General features: G+C 39.9%; 1 protein-coding gene and 1 long non-coding RNA gene across 5 annotated transcripts in view; both read right to left on the bottom strand.

Moving 5' to 3' along the window:
* The window catches only part of LOC146424317 (uncharacterized), a 426,563-nt gene that overhangs the window by 127,711 nt on the left and 278,718 nt on the right, over nucleotides 1–20,134 (bottom strand). The window lies entirely within an intron of this gene.
* Nucleotides 1–20,134, bottom strand: part of PLPPR1 (phospholipid phosphatase related 1) — a 116,389-nt gene that overhangs the window by 53,033 nt on the left and 43,222 nt on the right. For 2 of the 4 annotated variants that reach the window (XM_085042255.1, XM_085042257.1), the window contains exon 2: nucleotides 8,068–8,175. In XM_085042255.1, the coding sequence (XP_084898381.1) occupies nucleotides 8,068–8,130 (63 nt within the window). In that variant the 5' untranslated portion in view covers nucleotides 8,131–8,175. Of the gene's footprint in view, nucleotides 1–8,067; nucleotides 8,176–8,873; nucleotides 8,898–9,007; nucleotides 9,083–20,134 lie in introns of those variants that run through there. The other 2 variants (XM_085042256.1, XM_085042258.1) reach the window with 2 other exon arrangements.

Below are 20,134 nucleotides of genomic sequence, written 5' to 3'. Positions count from 1 at the left end.
CATTTTCATACAGTCTCTTCAATAGCTCCACTGAGCTCTTGTCACGGTTGTGACAAAATGCATGACATGTGCAAACCTACCTGAGTAAAACTGTAAGGTGAGACCTTAGGAATGGGATCTGTGAACTACTTGCTCTATATTCAACACCTCACAGAAATTCCTGGTGGAATACTCCAGTGAAGGAAATGTATCAGAGAAGAATTGCTTATTGCTGAAACATTGGGAATGGATGGAGAAGAATCACCAGAAGTCCCTTCAGAATACCCCAGGCGTTACGAAATAGATCATGAAACCTGAGGTGCTCTGGCCAAGTGAGTTAGAAATGGAGAAAAATAAAATATAACTTCTCCAGAAAGATATGTTTTATTTTTGTTGTCACATTCTGGTGCATCCATAAAAGATTTATTTATTTAGTTAGTTAGTCAAGTACTGGCAACTGGATTATCCATTTGCAATAATTTACAAATTTACCCATTTGCACTTTGGAGGGAGGTGATCTCACAATTTAGAACCTATTTGCCACCCACACAAAGGCAACAAAATATTGCCAGAAGCTTGGAGAAATTCTGGGTTGGTGTAGCACCTTAAATTTGTACAGGATACACAAGACTTGGCAGACTGATTCCTAAAGCTGGTATTAAAACTCCTTTGGGATTTCTAGAGAGCAGAAAATACCAATATTCTTTCAAAGCTAAATCACTGAAATGAATCTTTTTGCTGCAAGGTGATGTTGATAACTTCATCCTTGAAACACTGCTAAAACAAGCCCCTCCTTTTCAATGTCTGGAGTGGCTGGTCAGGAACCAGAAATCAAGTCCTGATGAAACCGGGCATGATGCTTAAAAATACCTATTCCACTTTTGAAAATTCTCCTGATGTCAAAGCCACTGGCAAAAAGTTGGACAGGGTTTGATATTTCAAAGTATGCTTTAAGCATCTTCCTTTGCTACTACATTTTTCATGTGTTTCCTACTGATCAGTTCTGAAAAGGCTTGATTGTTGTACTTAGGGTTACTTAGACGGGATTTGTGAGTCTCTGTTGATTCCTTTCACAGTTTTCAGAGCCTCATGTAAGCAAACTTATGCAAATTATCATGATAGATAAATGCAGGGATATTTCTACAGACCAAAACAAAAAAAGTGTATTCACAGATGCAGACCAGAGGAACTGGTGCAACTCTATCATGGATCAGTCAATAACTTGATAATGCACTGCATCTTCATTGATCTCCAGATTTTCACGTATCGGAGCAAACAAATAGCTTAATGCCGTGTGCTTGGGAAAGAAAATACGAAAAAGCCTGAGGTTTTTGAAGTAAGCAAATAAACAAGAGTTAACACATTAAGTGCTCTACAGCAATATCCATGGAATAAAAACCTAAGTATACTTCTAGAAAGAAAGGAGGGAAAAATTGGGCACCATACCACAGGGAGCTAGCTGCCCATGCTATGTATTGTGCCCTGTGTATTTTCACATTACTATTTTAAGACTAGCTAAAGCTGCTCAATCATTGCTGGAAATACCTTCCAACTTAGAAGACCTCAGCTATGGCTTGCAGACTTCTGCACATACAGAACACCCTGGTTTCATAAGCCATTTTCTCAAAGCTTTACTAGTTTTTCTTACAAAAATCTACTAAAGCTATGGGCTTTTTTTTTTAAAGACCAAATGGAAAAAATGCATTTCTACCTAAGAACCAGAGCAAGTACAATCTCCCAAACTGCTGAGTAACTAAAAACCCCCCGCAATTCCTTTCCTTAGAAACCTGATTAGACAGATGAACGTATTATAAATTACTGCAATTCTCAAAAGTGATGGCTAGTTTCAGGACACAGTGTAAACAAGTAAAGCAATATGTTCAAACCTTTTTTCTCTACTACCAAATGCATTTTTTTATTACTCATAAAGACAAAGAACTTTGGTACATTGTTGCCTTCCTTGAAAAGTCTACCAAGTTCATTGGTGGAAACCCTAAGATGTTATTCAGGTCATCAAAGAAATTATTTGCAATGGGAAATTTTCAGGATAAAGGGAAGGATTAAAAAAATTGCTTCATGTGTCTGCAAGCAGGAATACAATCCTTCTTTCATTTATGTTTTAAAGAAAAATGCAGCAAGGCAGCTAATCTCTCATGGCAGACCCTTAATGTTAATTTTAAGAGGTCCTCAAGAAGATAAGGAGAATAAAATAATAATCAGATTTATTTCTCAGTGCCTATTTTGGCCAAGAGTTTTCTGTGCTGTCTGCCTAATTGTGAAGCACTTAGGAGGGTTTTTTGATAGTCAGGTAATATGGAAGCTGCTTAGCAATTCAACAAAACTAACCCAATGTTGAAGAAACACCTATTCTCTGAGATTAGGCCAATTTTACAATATGGAATTATCCACTCACCTGGAACAAAGGAAGTATGTGGAGGACAAAGAAAGCAAATGCTCAGAAATGATTGGCAAAGGGGGAACATGAGATTTTTAGGAAGAGCAACAAGGAGAAACAGATATATTTGCTGAGTGAATAAAACCAGAAACAACGAATCCCAAGAAACAGAAGTGACTGAAGCACAAGGATTATGCAGAAACATCACCCTGCTACAAGAGGAGCCCCTCTGAATTTGCACAGCATCTGTCAGCACCAATTTGCAGAGCCAGCCTAAGTGGGAGATCTCTTGACAGGCAGTTTATACAACACCAGCACATGACACTTCCCTCGGGGCACTTTGTCCTCACAGCATCCCAGCGGAGCAGCACAGCACAACCAGCATGGCATGGATGGAGAAGGAAGGAACAGAGTCACTGAGTGCTGCAACTACTCCCAGGTTAGTTCACCTTGGGATGCTTTTCAAGTTAAAGGTTATGTTACATTCTGAGAGAATTTTTTGGGGCACTTGCTTGGAGAACTGGACATTACCTTGACAAAATTACTGTATTTTGAATATCCAGAACTGCAGTCTGATGTCTCTATGTCCTTTATGTGATTTTAATGATATCATTAAAGCTCAAATGCAACCAGCAAGCTTTTAGTGTGAGAGAAGTGACTTACTTTTAAAATAAACAAATAGAAAATCATTCCCAATACACTCAATGCCTCTTACAAATGTAAGTTTAAGGACTACAGTTCACATAAAATGCCATTTCACATTCCCCAAACATTGCTCGAAATCAGTGGGCCAGTACACCTAGATGTGTAGAATCTTTTGAGTTTTCAGAACGCTGAAACAAAAAATTAGAATAAAAGAAGTGCTGCAAATACCATGAATGTTGTAAATTCACTGGCTTTTCACAGCTCCCTAAGCCCTGCTGTGGTGCTGATGACAAAAAGAAGTTCAAGAGGCACTTGTTTCTCACAAATAATTTCAGTATTGGAGAAATTCTCCTCCTACTGGGTAGGTCAGCTATTGGCTCGACTACACAAAATACTGACAGGAAAATGTAGGTAGGCAAGGAAAAAAGAATGCTTTCCTTCAGTGCTTCTGTAAATTCAAGTGTTTTTTAAATTACATTTGAACTGATATTTGAAGATGATTCAATCTATCAAAACATAAAATAGCAAAAAGTAAGGGAAAATTTACTCCACTGTAGAAACAGAAATGCTGTGAGGCTGTGGCATACCTACAGTTCAAATCCAAGTTTGTGCCAGAATAGTTGTAGGACTAGAGCTTTTTATTTTTCAGATTTTTTATTTTATTCATTTGGGGGAAGAGGAGAGTATCTTTTCCTTATAAAAGCCTCAGCCCTTTGTGATATCCTATATATTGGGCTGTCAGGAAGAAATTGTTTCCATTCTGCCTGCAACAGCTTTCCTGAGGGCAGAATAATGGATTTAGTGTGAAAAAGTGGGATCTTCAGATTACAGAATCTAAAGATGTCCAATGTTTTAAGTTTTAATGATGTTAAATATTTGAGTCTGCCCCTACTACCTTGTCAAAATCAGGATTACAATAATCCACAATGAAGCATACTGAAGCATATACATCAGTCATATATCAAAGTCTTTTTGTATTCAGTAACCCTTTGATCAATTTAAGACAATTTAATTAAATGTGGCTCCAGAAAATTTTAGTCTTTTCTTGTGCAAAGACACACCTCAGATGAGATGAACTCCTTCAGGAGAACTGCACTTGAAAATAAATCCTCAGATAACTCACCCCGAAACAACTCAAGCCCTCAGGCTAGGACTTGCAGTGTGAGGAGGAGGAAAAAGGAAGTAGAAAATGCCTCATCAGCAGAAATTCCAGATCAAATTTCTCCTTTTGTTGCCTAGAGAGCCATTATGGCCTTAGCTGTTGTTGACTCAGAAGAGGGTTTTCTTTGTAGGAAGAAAAGGATACTGCTGCTTCAAAAACCTCTATTCAAACAGACTCAATGGCTCTGAAGTTGCTCTCATGTCTTCCCCCTGAACTCATGTGTAGTTGGGGGATGCTGTTTAGCCACACTATGAAACTTTCCTTCCAACATCTATTTGCTAAATGCAATTATCACATTGCCTTGCACATCCTGTCACTTACGATAACCATCAAATTGGCTGCAAAAGCAAGGACAACACTTTGACCGAACAAATTCAAAACCATGCTGGACTCTCTCCTACGCCCCCCTAGCCTGAGCTTTCTCCTAGAAAGCTGACCCCCAAAATGAGAAAGGGTCAATGAGAACAAAGAGAGGGCAAGAGCACAGAGCATGGAAACCAGAGCCAGAGGAAGACCTCAGGGCAGCTCACCAGTTCCACAGAAGACAACTGGGATTTGCCAGTGGGAGAAGGCATTGCACTCCTCCCACTTCTACCCCTGGCACTGCCCAGACCTCAGGGATTTTAGTTGTACAGACAATTTATTCTTCACCTGCAGAAAACTGGCTGTACTTTTATGTACAAAACACACCTCTGACAGTTGTGATTTTACCTTTCCCTGCCTTCACCCAGCACACGTGTGGATGCTACATGGAAGGATGTGCCACAGCACTCCTTGGACCAAACCCTGCCAAGTGGGATAGCAAATAATGGCACAGCTATGCTGAAGTGCTGTTACAGATGTTTTTGACACTGCTCTATCACACATGCCCCAGCAGGTGAAGGAGAGAGGAGGTGCTCCACAAAGAGCTTTGGCAAACAAAGGCCACCATAAGTGAAAAAGGAAGAACATGGGAGAATTTTCTTCCTGTCATCCCAGATGCTGCTTCTCCTGCTTTCTCTCATGCTTGCCTACCATCCGTGATCACTTCAGTGATCACTCCTGGCTATCCACAAATCCTCACACAGGCTGCTCTGCTGGGATAGATCCAACCATATAAAAAGCAGCTCTACAGCCTTTGCTGCAAGCTCTGAGTCCATCCCTGTCTCCAAAGGGCTCTGGAAGATAAGTAGTACAGCGTCTTTGCACTACTATTTAACATCTGTCTAATGCAAACCAAGCTGGGAGAGAGCCTCCTGAAGGCTTCTTTCAGGCTGCTCTCTGCAAAGGAGGGCAGGGAAATGGAGAATATTACTCTCCTGCACATCCTATATAATTGTTTATGGGTTTAACAAAATGTACTATACCAAATCTTCGCAGACTTTTGGTGACAAATGCCAGACTATAATGACACCTCTTATAATATAATAAAGAGCCATCCAGAAAGCTGCCTGCATTATTTGGGAGAGGGACTCAGATTTGATAAGTGGATCAAAATTAGTTTAATGATTCCTTATTTAGCCTTTAAATCTACTCATAATGTGACACTGTGTTTCCAATTAGGGAATGAAAATGTTGGTTTAACATTTCTGTCATTTCAGATTAGACATCACATGTTATCTCTTCATTATTAAAACTTTCATATTTTGTACATAAAAAGGAATTTGTAGAGTCAGGCACAGGGTTTTTTATAATGAGCCATTCATCTTCAGGTCAGGTTCCATAACTAACTGCTACAAGTTAGTTCATAGGGAGGAAAATGAAATGGGAAAGAAATGGAAATGAGAATAACAGCTGAAACTTGTCATACTTGTGCAGACTGAAGCATGATGGTATTTAAAGTGTCCAAACTCCTTATGACACCTCATTTCCACCCCTGCCACCACAATTTGATAAAGGCACACTGCAGAGTGGGCAGCTAGCAAGTAACTGCTAGCAGGGCATTTGACATGACAATCAGCATTATTTTCCTAAGAGCAAATATCTCAAAGTTTTTAATAGCAGGACAAGATTCCAGTGGAGAAGGCAGCACACTCAGAGGAACAGGCGTATGATAATTTTTACTGACCATCTCTTTTCCTGTCATGATCAGCTAGCATGACTGCTGCTGGATTGTTTTCCTACAGAAAAACGTTGTCAGGAAAGCAGGCAACATTATTTTCATCTGTCCTGCTTTTCACAGCAGCAGCAAAATGTCACATAGCTAATCAATTCTCATGGTTGCTTCAAAGCAACAAAAATAGAGTCTGTCCTATCCAGGTAATTGAGCACAGGGCTCAGTGTCTGGCTCAGTTTCTCTGGGGAAAAAAAAAGAAAAAAAAAAAAAAAAGACACTTTAGTCTCAAAAGCATAGCAGTGGGAAAAGAACAACACCTCCAGTGTGCCTTAAGATTTACAGGGACTTTTCAGATGGAATGGCTACTATCAATCATCTCTGCACTCCCAGCAGGAAATTAGATTTCCTGTTGTTTAATGCTACAATGCTTGACACAAGTCTATGAATTTGTAGTCCCAGTAGTGCTACATTAAAAATCTATACTGTGGACAAAGAGAGGAAGAAACACATGTTTTTATCAAATGTAGCAGAGAGAACATATTTTCAGACACTACCTTGCTGGTTTTGACTGATTTTTAATTTAATATTGTGCTTTAATCAGCAAATCAAGTATGTGAAAGGACAAGGAATGTACATCTATAGAGCAAAATATCCTCATGTCAGTCTTGTCTGAAGGAGGAACAATTTATATCAGTGTCATAGGCTTCCAACCAGGCCCATCATTCATTTATTTAGAGGACTAAAAATTTTCAGAGCTGCTTGTTTAAGCAATAAATTTGAGACATCTCATTCCTGGTTGTTTTTATTGGGCATTTTTCTAAGCTCATTGCTGCTTTTTCCCCATTTTTCCCCTTTCTTTCTCTAGCTGTTAGAATAAAGCAGTGACCCACTGTCTCCACCAGAACAACAATTAGTCTTTTGACAGTTCCTAGCACTTCCCTTGTGGAAGAGGCTCAAGTTGCCTCATAACTTGGGCCAAAGAGTGAGTATTCCATCCAAGAGACATAAGACAGGTGGCTCTGAAAAAGGTTATTCACAGGCAGTTATCTCCTTTTTACCATCTAAATGTGATGGAAGCTTTCATCCTCCCTGGAAACACAGAGTTGCTTCTCTCGCCAGGAAAACCATCCCAGCCTTATAAGCACCAGCTGAATAATCATGGATTTGAATAATAATGTTGGCCAGTCTACCAGTGTTAGACTGAGTAAAAGAAGAACCACAAACTGCCATTTCTATGGACTAAAATAATAAAACAATTAAATAATAGTTAAATAATAATTAAAAAACCCACCACACTGACTGCTTTAACAAAGACATGGAGCATTAACTGTAGAGTCACTGCTAGACAATTCACAGTCCTTTTACTAGCCAAGCTTCTTCATCACATTTAAAGGTCAGGCATGCCTCATCTACATTTTATGTTCCACCTGAACTGAAATTAGAGCTGAGTGTTGTCTCCCAAGCCAGCGAACCAGCAGACTGCAGGATCAGAAATTTCCTTGAATTAGGTGTAGTCTCTGTGTAGCACTCAGATGGAGAGGTGAAAAAAGATGGAAAGATAAGCAACCACCTGCTGACCTACACGTGCAGCTACTGCTCATTCTCTGCCAAATACCACAGGAATAGCCAGAAAACCAGACAGAGAAGCCTTGGATACACAGCATCTACTTGTTCTTGAGCGCTTGTACCTGAAGTCTGGGTAACTCATGCAGGATTTTCTCAGGGGGATCTGTTTATGTGATCAAGTAAGAAAGCATCCTTTCCTACAAATAAAATGGCTAACAAATTACATAATTCCTGCAGGGAAATGCTGCCTTCTATGTAGGCTTGGCACCTGAATGCTGCACTCACCTCAACAAAGATGAAGCAGGGGATGATGGAATAACTTCTCTGGGTATTGTTTCCTAAAGCCATTTCTCATCACACTTCTTGGGGAGGCACTGTTCAAAACTTTATATCCTGAAAAAAACCAGACAGAGGTATTTCAGTATGTTTCACTTTTTTGCAAACTCCACAGTGAGGTTCATAACACAGAACACTGACCTAATGGACCAAGGACACAGACTAAAAAGAACATCAAGGTCTAACTGCTCACAAAATACCCTGAGAAGGTACTCCCTTTGCAACCCTAAAGAAGAGACAGACATAGATTATGTACATAGATTATGTACAAAAGCCCACAACCTATAACAAACAAATGCAAAAAAAAAAAGTAAGGAAGGACTGGGCCCTTTTTGCAGACCCTTTCTGTCCTGATACAAGTCCATACATTATAACACCAAACTGCACCCACTTAGCCTTACTTTGGGCTACTGGCTATTTTAATTAACATAACCTTGTAACACTGTGCTAAGACAATCTTTCTGCATGAAAAGTAGAAAAAGCAGAGAAAAGAAGAACAACACAAAGAAATTTTATGGAAAGTTTGTGTCTTTTTCTGCATGCATGAGGTAACACATCAAAAAGCTAAGTCTGGTTGAAATGTGTTTACAGGGAGATACAGAGGAGGGAAGGCAGGGCTGGAAAAGCAGTGTATAGCCCAGAGCTGCCAGGTGCAGGACTGCACGGAGCACAAGACACAGGGGAGAAAAAAAACCCCATCTGCTATTAATTTAACCTGAGCACATCAAGCAAGATTTAGGTGGGTTCAGCCTCACTTCCAACACTCGCACAGAAACTCTGTCCTGATGACAACACCTCTGCAGATCAGGGCCAGGGAAGAGGAAGGAGGTAGAAGTTGATGTATTTTGCAGAGGATGCTTTGCACAGCATCTTCCCACGACTCTCTGACCTCACTGGCATCTCAGTGGCAATTCAGGCCTTGGCATATGGAGCCTGTGAGGTTCATGAAGGGGTCAGTGCTTTCTCACCAGCTCTCAGCAGGGTTACTGGGAGAAATACCATGATCGGCACAAGCAAGTTCAGCTGAGGTTACGATGGAGGAGCTGGATCAGCTGCCAACGTTTGCCACCTGCACCATGATGCAGGTTCTTGTCTCACCACGTTTAAACTACCTAATGTATTCCTTATCTCAGCTCTTTGCAGTTTGACCCAGGGCTGTAAAATACACAATGTATGAGATGGATTTAGGCATAGCATGGCTATGGTGACTCCAGTGAGGCCACATTCTGTGTCAAGAACAGCTTCTGAAATGTTAACCATTGAGAAATGCAGTTTCAGGTCAAACAAAAGAATCAGGAATGTCACCTGCATTCAGGTGCCTCAGACACTCCCATCCAACACTGTCCCATTCTAAAGTACAAATATTCTGGATTTTCAAAACACCCCATTTTCCAAAAAGACTTCACCTTCACTTAGCAGATACAATGGGGTTTATCTCAAAGTTTAGTGCCATTGCTTAAAAACAGACAAAGTAATCCAAACCATTTGGACAGTGGAAAAAATTCAGTCATTCATTTTAGAGCAACACTTTTACCCCCAGCTCTTGTGCCATTTGGCTCTCCCTGTAACTTGGCAAACACGTGGAACCTAGTAGAATAATGGATTAAAGAGTCAGAGCAGCTTACAGAGCATTATTCAATGAAACCTTTCTGTACCCTGGAGATACACTGTCAGTAACTTTGCAAATCCACTTTTTAAAATGGCTTTTGAGGACTTCAGCACCTCCATGAATCCCTTGCCAGATTAAGATTACAAATAACCAAAATTTTCCATAACAATGTCCTGTAACCCCAAGCCATGCCTTCAGTTCCAACTGATGTGGGCTCCTAACCAAAGCAGAGGGTTGCAAGGCAATCCAAGAATTTAAAACCCCCTTGCAACAGATGACTGAAACCCACTGCACCAAAGTAGCAAAGAAACTGAGAGTTCATAGCAGTCATATAAAATTGCCTGATTTAACCTAGGGGACCCCTGATGTTACAAGTATGTATCACTATGTTGGTTCCTCTAAGCCTATTTTGCACCACTGGCTTAAAAAGCTGCACTGTCCATGGGAAAGCATTTTACATGCCAGCTTCTCTCCTGTGTGATGACACATTTGTGTCAGGCTTAAGTAGTAAGAGACCAAACAGCTGATCAGCTAATTCCCAGATTGTGGGAAAACTCTCAGCTAGCCAGTGCTTGTCATAGCTGTTTTTTTCATCAGGTTACTTGACAAAGGATAAAGGGAAGCAAAGGTGTGATCTTGGTAGGTGCAGCATCTTTTGTCTCCCTTCAGCAGGTTGTTAGTCCTCTAGGGATACTGACAGAAAACAGGAGTACCGACAGATTACAGGAAACCCCAGATGCTTCAGCGTGCACAGCAGCCAGAGATAACCCACTTTTGCCCAAAGAATCATAATAGTGATGTAAAAGAAGTTTTTAGTAAACGCCTTGTTCTATAATCCCTGAAGATCTCTTCACACTGACAAATTTTCATAAAGCAAAGCCCCTGACCAAAGCAATGGCAAATAAAAGCTATATTATCAGGATCAGCCTTCTCCATTTACTATTTCTATTTTTATCAACTTGACTGAATTGTTAAGGAACTCATGTGAGCAAAATTGTAAGAGTTTTTTTTTATATCCCACTAGCTGTGACCTTTTCAGGCCTGGTATGTTAGCACAGAATGAGAGTAGAATTGCTCAAACCTATTCTAACTAATTAGGGACCACTACAGAGGAAATAATAACAATCTGGAGCTCTTGTATTATGAGGTGCTTCCACTCTTTAAACAATATATATAATTTTATAATGCAACATTTGTGAATTAGAATTAGTTCTCCTCTTGCTCACTTTACCTCACCCATGGATTTTCAGAAAGCCCCTGATCTACAGCATAGGTGGGAACTGTCTGGCATCTCTTGGGAGAACAAGTGGAGACAGAGATATAAATAAGTGAATTGAAAACTAAATGAAAAGGACAGCAAAGAAAAGGAGAATTCAAGCTGAAGAGATTTTCTTGCCACAGGGATCCATCCAGGGTAATGGTTTTCAGAATACCCCATTCAGGTATGTTCTAAAGCCTTTTATGTGAGCATGTGGCAGACAGCAAGAAGGACATATCTAGGACAAACTAGCATTTTGCTGAGCCTTTATGGTGTAAGTTCCTGCAGCAGACACAGTACAGCCAACTGTTGTTCTGTGTAATCAGTGATCAAACCAATTAATTGGTGGTCTATTCCTCTGGAGACAGTGATCAATCAGTTTTTTAAGTTGTGTCCTGCATAGGTAGGAAGAGAAGATGAACAATACATTTCACATATTGCTGTGGTGGATATCTGGGCATTTGTGGAAAATACTCAAATCAACAATTCAGAAATGTCAGGAGGTCCTGTTTTGGGCTGTTTCCCACTATGTTTCAGTTAATCAGTATTGGTGCATGTTTCTTTTGCAGTAGCTCAGAGACTACCAGCCTGAAATCTAGGATCTGCTGCACAGAACACAGCAGCAGTGAAGCAGCACTGGCACATGTGGGACACTACCTCACTGCAGAATCCCAAATCTGCTCTGTCCAGAGGTGAGGAGGGTGACCACTGCTCATCAGGTACCGGGATGTGATGCAAGCACAAAAAAAAATGGATTTCTGTCTCTTTACTTCAAGACAGTTTCATGATCTTTTCTACAGCAGCTAACACTCTTCCAAAATAAAATGTAAGTGTTATACTAGAAGGAACACCATCTATTTCTATAACAATGTAAAAGATACTTGAAACACCAGTATTTCCTCTTTGTAAATTACTTTAACCTTACATTAGCAATTTGCAAACCTCTGCTGGCAATTGGCTTCAAATTATAAAGATCTTTACTCTCATTGAAAGAATTCTTCTTACAAGTGAAAAAAAAAAAAAATCTCCAAAACCTCTGCACCAATCCATCAAGGATCAGTTTGCCCAACTGAAACACAAATTGCAGATGTCAAACCTCCAATCAATTAAGGAAACAAATTAGAATTAATGCTGCTGCTAACAATGATTACCCAAGCTTTGGCAAAGAACTGTATCATTATAATCACTATTTATTATACTATCTCTTACAGATCTCGTTATAAAGCAGGGTCCTCTATTTCCTGTGGGGGGAAAGAGTTGAAGCAATTTGCCAAACATCACACAATGACTCAATGTATAGGCTGAAGAAAGACACATTATTCTCAGGCTCCTGTCAAGTGCTCTGTCCACTTGACAACACAATCCCTGCACTTCAGATGTGCTTGGTAATTCCTCCACGAGAACTACACAGCCCTCATTGTACATTTCAGTAATACAGGTTTCCCTGATTGCTTGCTGGTGGAACAAGCAGAAAACACACTGCAACCTTACAAAACAAGTGCTGATCAAACATGCACCGAGACGTGACAGCTGCACATCCTCTCTTTGCAGCTTCACCTGGCACGTCCAAAGGCACCTCATTATCCCAGTGCAACCTCTGCATGAGCATGCCTGTAATTCTGAACAGGCTGTGACAGGACAACAGAGGGTTAAAATGTTTTCACCAGAGGTCTCTTCCACATAAACCGAATCGGTGCATAAAAAAGGGCCTAAGGAATAAAAGGTAAGATTTTACTGCAAAAGGCAGTCAGTAGTTTCCAAGTACAGTCTTTGGTGTTTTCAAAGTAATAGAAATCACAGTAGTGGCATGAATAACTCCAAAAGCCAAATCATGTGATGAAAAGCGCAAATGACATTGTAGCATGAAGATTTGCTTGTCTGCCTTGCACCCAAACACAATGCAGACCACTTGCCTAAAACAAGTAATACTAGCAGAATAACATAATGGCTGCAAGAATTAGAAGGTACCAGAAAACTGGTACTCAGTTTGCTGTCTCAATGTCCCACAACACACCAATTTTTACCTGCAAATGAGAAAATTATCCTTTGGATCATGTTGCCCTTGAGGAAGAGTGCCTACACACAATGGAGCTTGGGAAAGAGGGAAGATGCTTGTATCATTCAAAGAAGGCTTTATCCATGCACTGAGAACTGAAAGACAGAGAGCCATCAACATCACAGCCACCAGAACAATAACAGGGTGCTCAGACTGGAGACACTGTCCAAAATCTGAGTGTCTGAATCATCCTTGATTTTTAGTTAACTGTGGAATTGTCTAGTGGCTGTTCATAAACAAATGTTGTGTGCTCAGTTTCAGGCCTTGGCTCGTGGCTGTCTCCAGGAACACTCCTGTGTAAGGAGCACAGTGTTCTCAGAACACTGAAAAGAGGAGCTGAACTGATGAAGCAGAAGCTCAGTTTACTGAATCTAGATATCACCACAGAATACAATTTATTATAAATTCTCCTGGCTTCTAGTTTAGCTACACCATTCAAATAAATTGCCCTGTCAGGGAAAGTGCTTCTCACAGGTGCCTCCACAGACTCCCTGACAAGAAACTAATTACATACCACTAATGACAGCAAGGAAAGGAATAAAAACAGTATGTAAAATAAACCCACACATGTCCACCATTACAGAAAAACAATTTTGCAGGATTTAAGAGAGAAAAACACTTTCTCTTGTGAGAATTCTGACTCTTTTCTGCTAGCAGAAGTCACATTTTCACATTCAGCACTCATGGTAGAAAACCATTTCATGGGAAACAGTGATTCTTAAATAATATAGTTCACAGCATATCTGAAATGACAACCCTTAGGACAAAACCCACCTGGTTATGAAGAAGGCTACATTAACATCTATCTGGATTCCTAAATTCATTTTCTTAAATATGTGTTGCTAAATCCCTGGTGTCAAAGCAGTTTTATCCCTAGAAGAAAGTGATGCCACAGAATTCAAGAATCTTATTAGGCTTGTTTTCCCCTGCTACTGGTTTCATGTGGAAAATTATCCCATGTCTGAGTGATAAGCAGCAGTATAAAATCTGTGGATAGGCAGATCGATAAGGGTTCTGCACTGCTTGTATCTTCATGAGAGTTCAAGTGTTATATCAGCACAGCAGAGGCCTTGTAACAACTTCTCACTGTGGGGAAGAAAGTGAAATCTCAATGCTGCACCTTCTGGCAAAAAAATTTTCATTTATGCCACTTGGACAGAATTTCATAGATGTCAAATAGAACCCAAACATAACTGTGTGAATAGCAGGCATTTGTATGCTAATATCCAGAAAGCCAAACAAATCACCACAAGCCTTATTTTGAACCATCTCAAACGTGTGAACCTCTCCTTGTCCTGCAGGTCTGAAAGTGTCCTCATGGTTGGTTTGTTCCATTTGGTGAGACACTGGATTCCTTCTCAAAATGTTCAATGTATTGCTTACTTGGTGTTGGTTTGAATGAAACCCATGTAAATCTGGTGTCACATCAGCAAAACCACATGAATAAAAAGTTTTATCTACTACAGATGATAAAGCTCCTCTCTTTCTTGCAAAAGGTTTAAGTGGCACATGATAAATGAAGAAGGAATCTGCCTGTGAGTTTCATCAGGGAATTCTTAAAAAAAAATAACAAGCAGTCTGTAGGAAAAAACCAAACCCCACTGAATTTATACATGCCATTAAAAGATTGGTCCTGCTCCTAACTCTGCTTTAAGGAAAAAAAGCTAACTGTTTTAATTCTCATTTCATCCTGTCAAACTTTAAAGTAAATCTAAATGAAACGCCTGTGCATTATCGTGGGCAAAAGAAAGACTATTTCTGGCCTCTACTCATCCCATCTGAAGGCATGTCTTCTTGATTAGACTAATTAATTTACCTTGTAATCTCCTCAGAATAAATACAAAAGGCAATTGGTTCTTTCTTTTACTTCTGATTGGTTAAAACTCCATTTATCTTTACAGGTATTTATAGTAACAAAGTGACAGGTGTGGTCAGCATTAAAGTAACTCTTCCTATACATACAGGATTCTGAATTACAGAGATTAGTTATATGATCAGTTTAGTGAAAATATAGAAGGCTATTGTTCCAAAAGTGACATAGTTGAGATCCAGAACTGCAATTGATTTACTTAATTAATCATGGGCTTGAAATGCAGGTACTCTGTTTATACTAAATCACCATCTGTAAACTATTGCACAAGAGTTCTATGTTCAATGTGTCATTTGCACAGCTCATAAAAAAAAAGAATCAAGATAATTTCTGATTTGCACCTGACAGTCTTGCAAGAGCCTGGATGGAAACCAATCATCTTCCTGGTACTTGGGATGCTGTCATGAAGGGCTTGTGACTGAATCTCACCCTCTGAAACCAATTCCATTGCACTTGGTGACTCCCCATGCAAAGCACCAACAGGCATTGAGGAAAACAATTCCAACAGGAGAAAACCATCTTATCTGCTTATTAGAGCCTAACTGCTCTTATCACAGTTAACAGGTGAAAAAAGGGAGGAGATGTTGAAGGGGAAGAAGAAAGCAAAAGAAAACGTCAAGTTTTCAGGACAGTAACAATGCAATGGCGCAGACAGGAGGAAAATTGGAGGAGCTACAGAAAAACTCCTATGGTATGGAGGGCAGGAGATGAAAACATTTTGCCTGTGATGCAAAACCACAAGATTAAGATTTTGTTCATCACTACAATAGACTCTAGAAAACAGTCCACCCTTACCCTCCCAAATACATCAGAATTTTCCAGAAGATATTTTAATATTAATTTTATTTTAAAATTATTAAAATAAAGTATTATAAGAAAAACGGCGTCAAAAGACATTTTCCTAATTCAGAAAATTTTTGCTTTACTTCAGAAAAATGGTTTTGTTTTTTTCTTTATAAAACCTCCCTGGCCAAGAGTGCTACTGAAATCTATTGAGCTATTAAGAAACCCCAAACAATTGGCTGCTTATGTGTTAGCAAGAATGAGAAGCATTTGTTCTTAATTTGCAATGGAGCTTCACAGCTCTGCATACAACTAATTTTGGGAATCCAAATATTAAAAACATATTTCAAAAGTATATGCTACCTGGCTTTTGTATGCCATATCAGCTGAGCCTAAGTCCAAGCAAGCTACTGATCCACGCATATCAGTGCAAGGACGAGGCTCCTGCGACATGCCAGCTACTCTCAAGCCTCAGATGGACATCTGTGAGTAAATTTCCAACCCCCTCTCCTCCCACTGTCCTTCTATGAAAACTTTGGAAGCCAACACTTTTGGAGAGCATTCAAGCAGGTCATAGTGTAAAGATAAAACAAGCAGAAATATTCAGATGGGTATGGGAAGGAGCAGAGCACAGCAGTACTAGACAGGGTAAGGGGAGGAAAATCGGGTGATTAATATGTTTCTATTTATTTCCAATGTTTTTTTCCAGGAGATGAATTCTGTATTGGAAATTTCCTCTCAAAATCATGGTGAGCTGGTTTAAAAGCTAGTCATGTAATAGGCATAAACCAGTGGGCTGTAGATAGAAAGAAAAAACTCATTCATTTTGTCCCCTCAGGGCCCAGCAAACTCTGTGAGTATTGATTTGCAAGCTGTAATATTATGAAAGTAAACCAACAACTGCCTTACCACAGTGTAGCCTTTGGTGATGAGGTCCAGGGGCAGAGCCTCTTGCTTCTCTGGTATTCTGATATTCATATTAGCAGTGGAGTTGTCAGACACACACAAGGACTGCACAGACTCTCACTCCTGCAAACCTGGCAGCAAGCTCAGTCCTACGTGGATCTTTTGTTGGTTCACTTGGTTTACAAACCTCCACCTTCTTCCCTTGCCAAGACAGAGTACAAAGCATTTCCAGCATACCTGCACTATTTCCCTCATAAAAAACACTCTGGTAGAAGCTATCCTTAGTGCAAAGAAAAAAATTTTATTGCTTCCCTCTTTTTTTTAGCTCTGTGTCCATTATGCAGCCAAGGGAAACCAAGTATAACCCCTATAGGCCAAATCTGCCCACTTCTCAGGACAGTATTGTAGTACAGCTCAATTGGGATCTGACAAAATCTTGTCCTCATAGAATTACTTCATAACTTGTGTTGCTATTAGAAAAGGCAATAGCATTTGTCTGGCTACAAGGCCACAACCCAGATTTCAATGGACAAGGATGCCCTAGATTTTGATAGACTGAAACCCATGTTTTTTCTCCTATGAATCCAGCAAGGCTGTTGCAAACACTTCCACGGAGTTAAGCTCCTGATTACAGCCAAGCCTTGGTCTTCTTGGAAGCCTGTGCTCTTCCCTGTGTTGTCTTGTGACACCTACAGAGGCCTCAGAGAAGCTCACACAGATATTGTTTGACCCATCAAGCTTTTTCAAGATTTTTAAAGCCAAGACAATCTACACAAACAACTGAAATGTTACAATTAAAGTGACTCAGCCCACGAAGATGAATTCTGAAATTCCTGTAGCTGAGACCTTAATGTTACTTCTAATAGTGTGCTATTACTGAAATCACATTCTTGAAGAGAGTTTTAATGAGACATGCACATATTTCAGGTCAACTGTATACAGAAAGTTAGCTTGTAATATTTTGTGGAAACTTGCACGAGCATGAGTGTGTATGCATACAAATTCATACACACTCAAATAGAACTGGAGCCTGCAAATTGCATGACAGACTACGGCTGAAAATAAATGGAACAATTTTGCAATCTGACTTGGCCAGAATGTGATTAAACAGCCATTTGAACAGTAAAAGCTGACAGAAGCCTTGTGCTGTTTGCTGTCATCCTTCTAAGCAGACCATCAGAACATCATGTATTGTTTAATAGCCCTCCACTGCTGATACACAGCTCTCACCTCTAAAATGCCATTATTCTAGTTTCCAAAAATTATCTGGTTAGCTCTTTAAAAATGGAGAAATGCTTTCCAGCAAATTGTTGTAAGTCTACATACCACACACACATATAGCATTTGCATAGAGGAAACTAGTTTTTACAAAAAACTATTATTTTCTACCCATATGAGGACAACTGATTCATACACCGCTTTTTTCAAATACCCCAAATACAGTATTAGACAAAGGTTCAGTCACCCCATTCACAATATTGAAAGGCTTATGCACGCTGTTAAAACTCAGTTTATCATGGAAAGCAGTTCTAGATTTGGCTGATCTAGGTGCAGCTGCTGCTTATAGTGCTCAAAACATCCCATTTTATATATGCAGAAGACTTAATTTCTCTAGATATGTATACACACATGCTTATTTACACACCTTTATTTTATTACACATTGAAACACTGCATTCCCTAATCTACTAAGCACAATCAATATTAATAATATGAAATATACATATTCTCACACAGGAAATAATTTTCTGATCTGGAAATTACTGGAGTTTTAAATTAGATCTTCTTTCTCTGCTTTTCTCAGTTCACATTTTTCTATTGTCACCTCAACCATGAGAAATGACATATAATAAAAATACTGCATCATTCTGTTTGCATATGTGACAGCACAAATAAAACAGAGACATGGAAAAAAAGGTCAAGAAATGCCACGTTATCAATATCCATGTCACTGGAATGGATTGCACACCACAGCAAATAAAGCACTCTGGCTACTTCATCTTGTACGTGCATCTCTTCTTTGCTCTGCTATAAGCAAGTCTTCAGCCCCTCACTCTCCTTCACTATCTGCTTCCTTAGGGAAGCTGTCCTAAGGGCAGATATCACTCTCTGCACCTGCTATCCAGTGGTTTTGGTTGTCTCAACAGACATAACAGTGTGCAGCTGCTCCCAGGCCCTTTAACTCTTGGTCAACTCCCAACACTACCAGAACCACACGCTTTCCCCAGTCTTCATGTTTTAATTTTGTGTGAGCCCCAGGAAGACAAGAGATGGGCTGTTGGTTGGGACTGAGACACTGGGGGCACTGTGTTTTATTTCTTTTCTTGTGCTGATCTCTGCCAAAAGCCCCAGCATGGCATTTACTGAAGCACTGCCCTGCTGCTTCCACTCCCTCTGCAACCTCTGTGCTAAGCACAGGTAGCTGCCACAAATTCCTTCCCAGCACGTGCACTTTGCAAAGGCAGCAGTTTTTATTGCCTCTCTGTCTTTTCCTAGCCCTAGGATTTTTCTTTAGCTTATAGTCATCTACTTTCCTCCCAAAGACTCCTATTTCTCTTACCAGGCCTCCGCCTCAGGGCTTGTAGTTTACCTATTTCTAAGCCCTAAAATTAGATGCAAGACCACTCACCACAGCTATTCTATGTGCAGCATGCAGATCTTGGCCACATCTATGGTTTAGAACAGCAATCTCCAAACTTTTGGAATCGCAAACCATATCAGGGGAAAAAATCTGAGACGCCCACGCTATGTTCCCAAACTATGTAATTTATAAATCATAGATATGTACCAGCATATTAACATAATATGCAACTTGTAAAACATACAGAAAAAGTAAAAACTGTAAGCTAAAGGTGAAATAAATGTAGTATAAAAAATTATTAATATCACAAAAATATTTTCTTTCACACCCCAGTGCACTGTTTTATTCACCCTTTGCTGTGCATGCACTCTGCTTTGGAGACCACTGGTTTAAAAGACCACAGACAGAGCCTTCTGACCTAAATATGCTTTTATTTGGTACATGCCCTTTTCTCCAACATAACTTTCACCTTTTAATATTACTTTTAAAGCTTGCAGAAGCCAATGTGCCTCCTCAGAATGATGATTTGTGGCTGCAGGGAAACATCTAACTCTGCTTTTATAGCCACCCACTGAGCAGCTGCAGGGGAAGCTTGCACAGCATTTTTTCATCCAGCCCTGGCAAGGCTTCATCTTCATTTAAGAAGCCATTCAGAGCACATATTTTTATTTCAAGGGCCCAATTTTGCAGCCAAGCCTGTTTAAAGTTTTGGGGTCAGCTCAGTAGTTTCATAACAACTTTGTATGCGTTTTATTGCATATTGACTTTTTCTTCCCTTGTTCCAGCAGCAAAGGGCGCTCTAAAATTCTCTTTTGAAGAGTTCCAGCATCTCCTTAACAGGAACACCTGAACTTGCGAACTTCTGCTCTTTGAAGTGCAGAATGAGGTTGAATATGGTCAATCCATAGGTCTCTGTCCACTCCACCACCCCTTTTGGAAGGTGCTTTAGTAACA

This window comes from Lichenostomus cassidix, chromosome Z (assembly GCF_008360975.1).
Source record: "Lichenostomus cassidix isolate B80296 chromosome Z, HeHo_3.0, whole genome shotgun sequence".
NCBI lineage: Eukaryota > Metazoa > Chordata > Aves > Passeriformes > Meliphagidae > Lichenostomus > Lichenostomus cassidix.
Note: the sequence above shows the minus strand (reverse complement) of the source record. Positions and strands in the feature narration are given on the sequence as shown.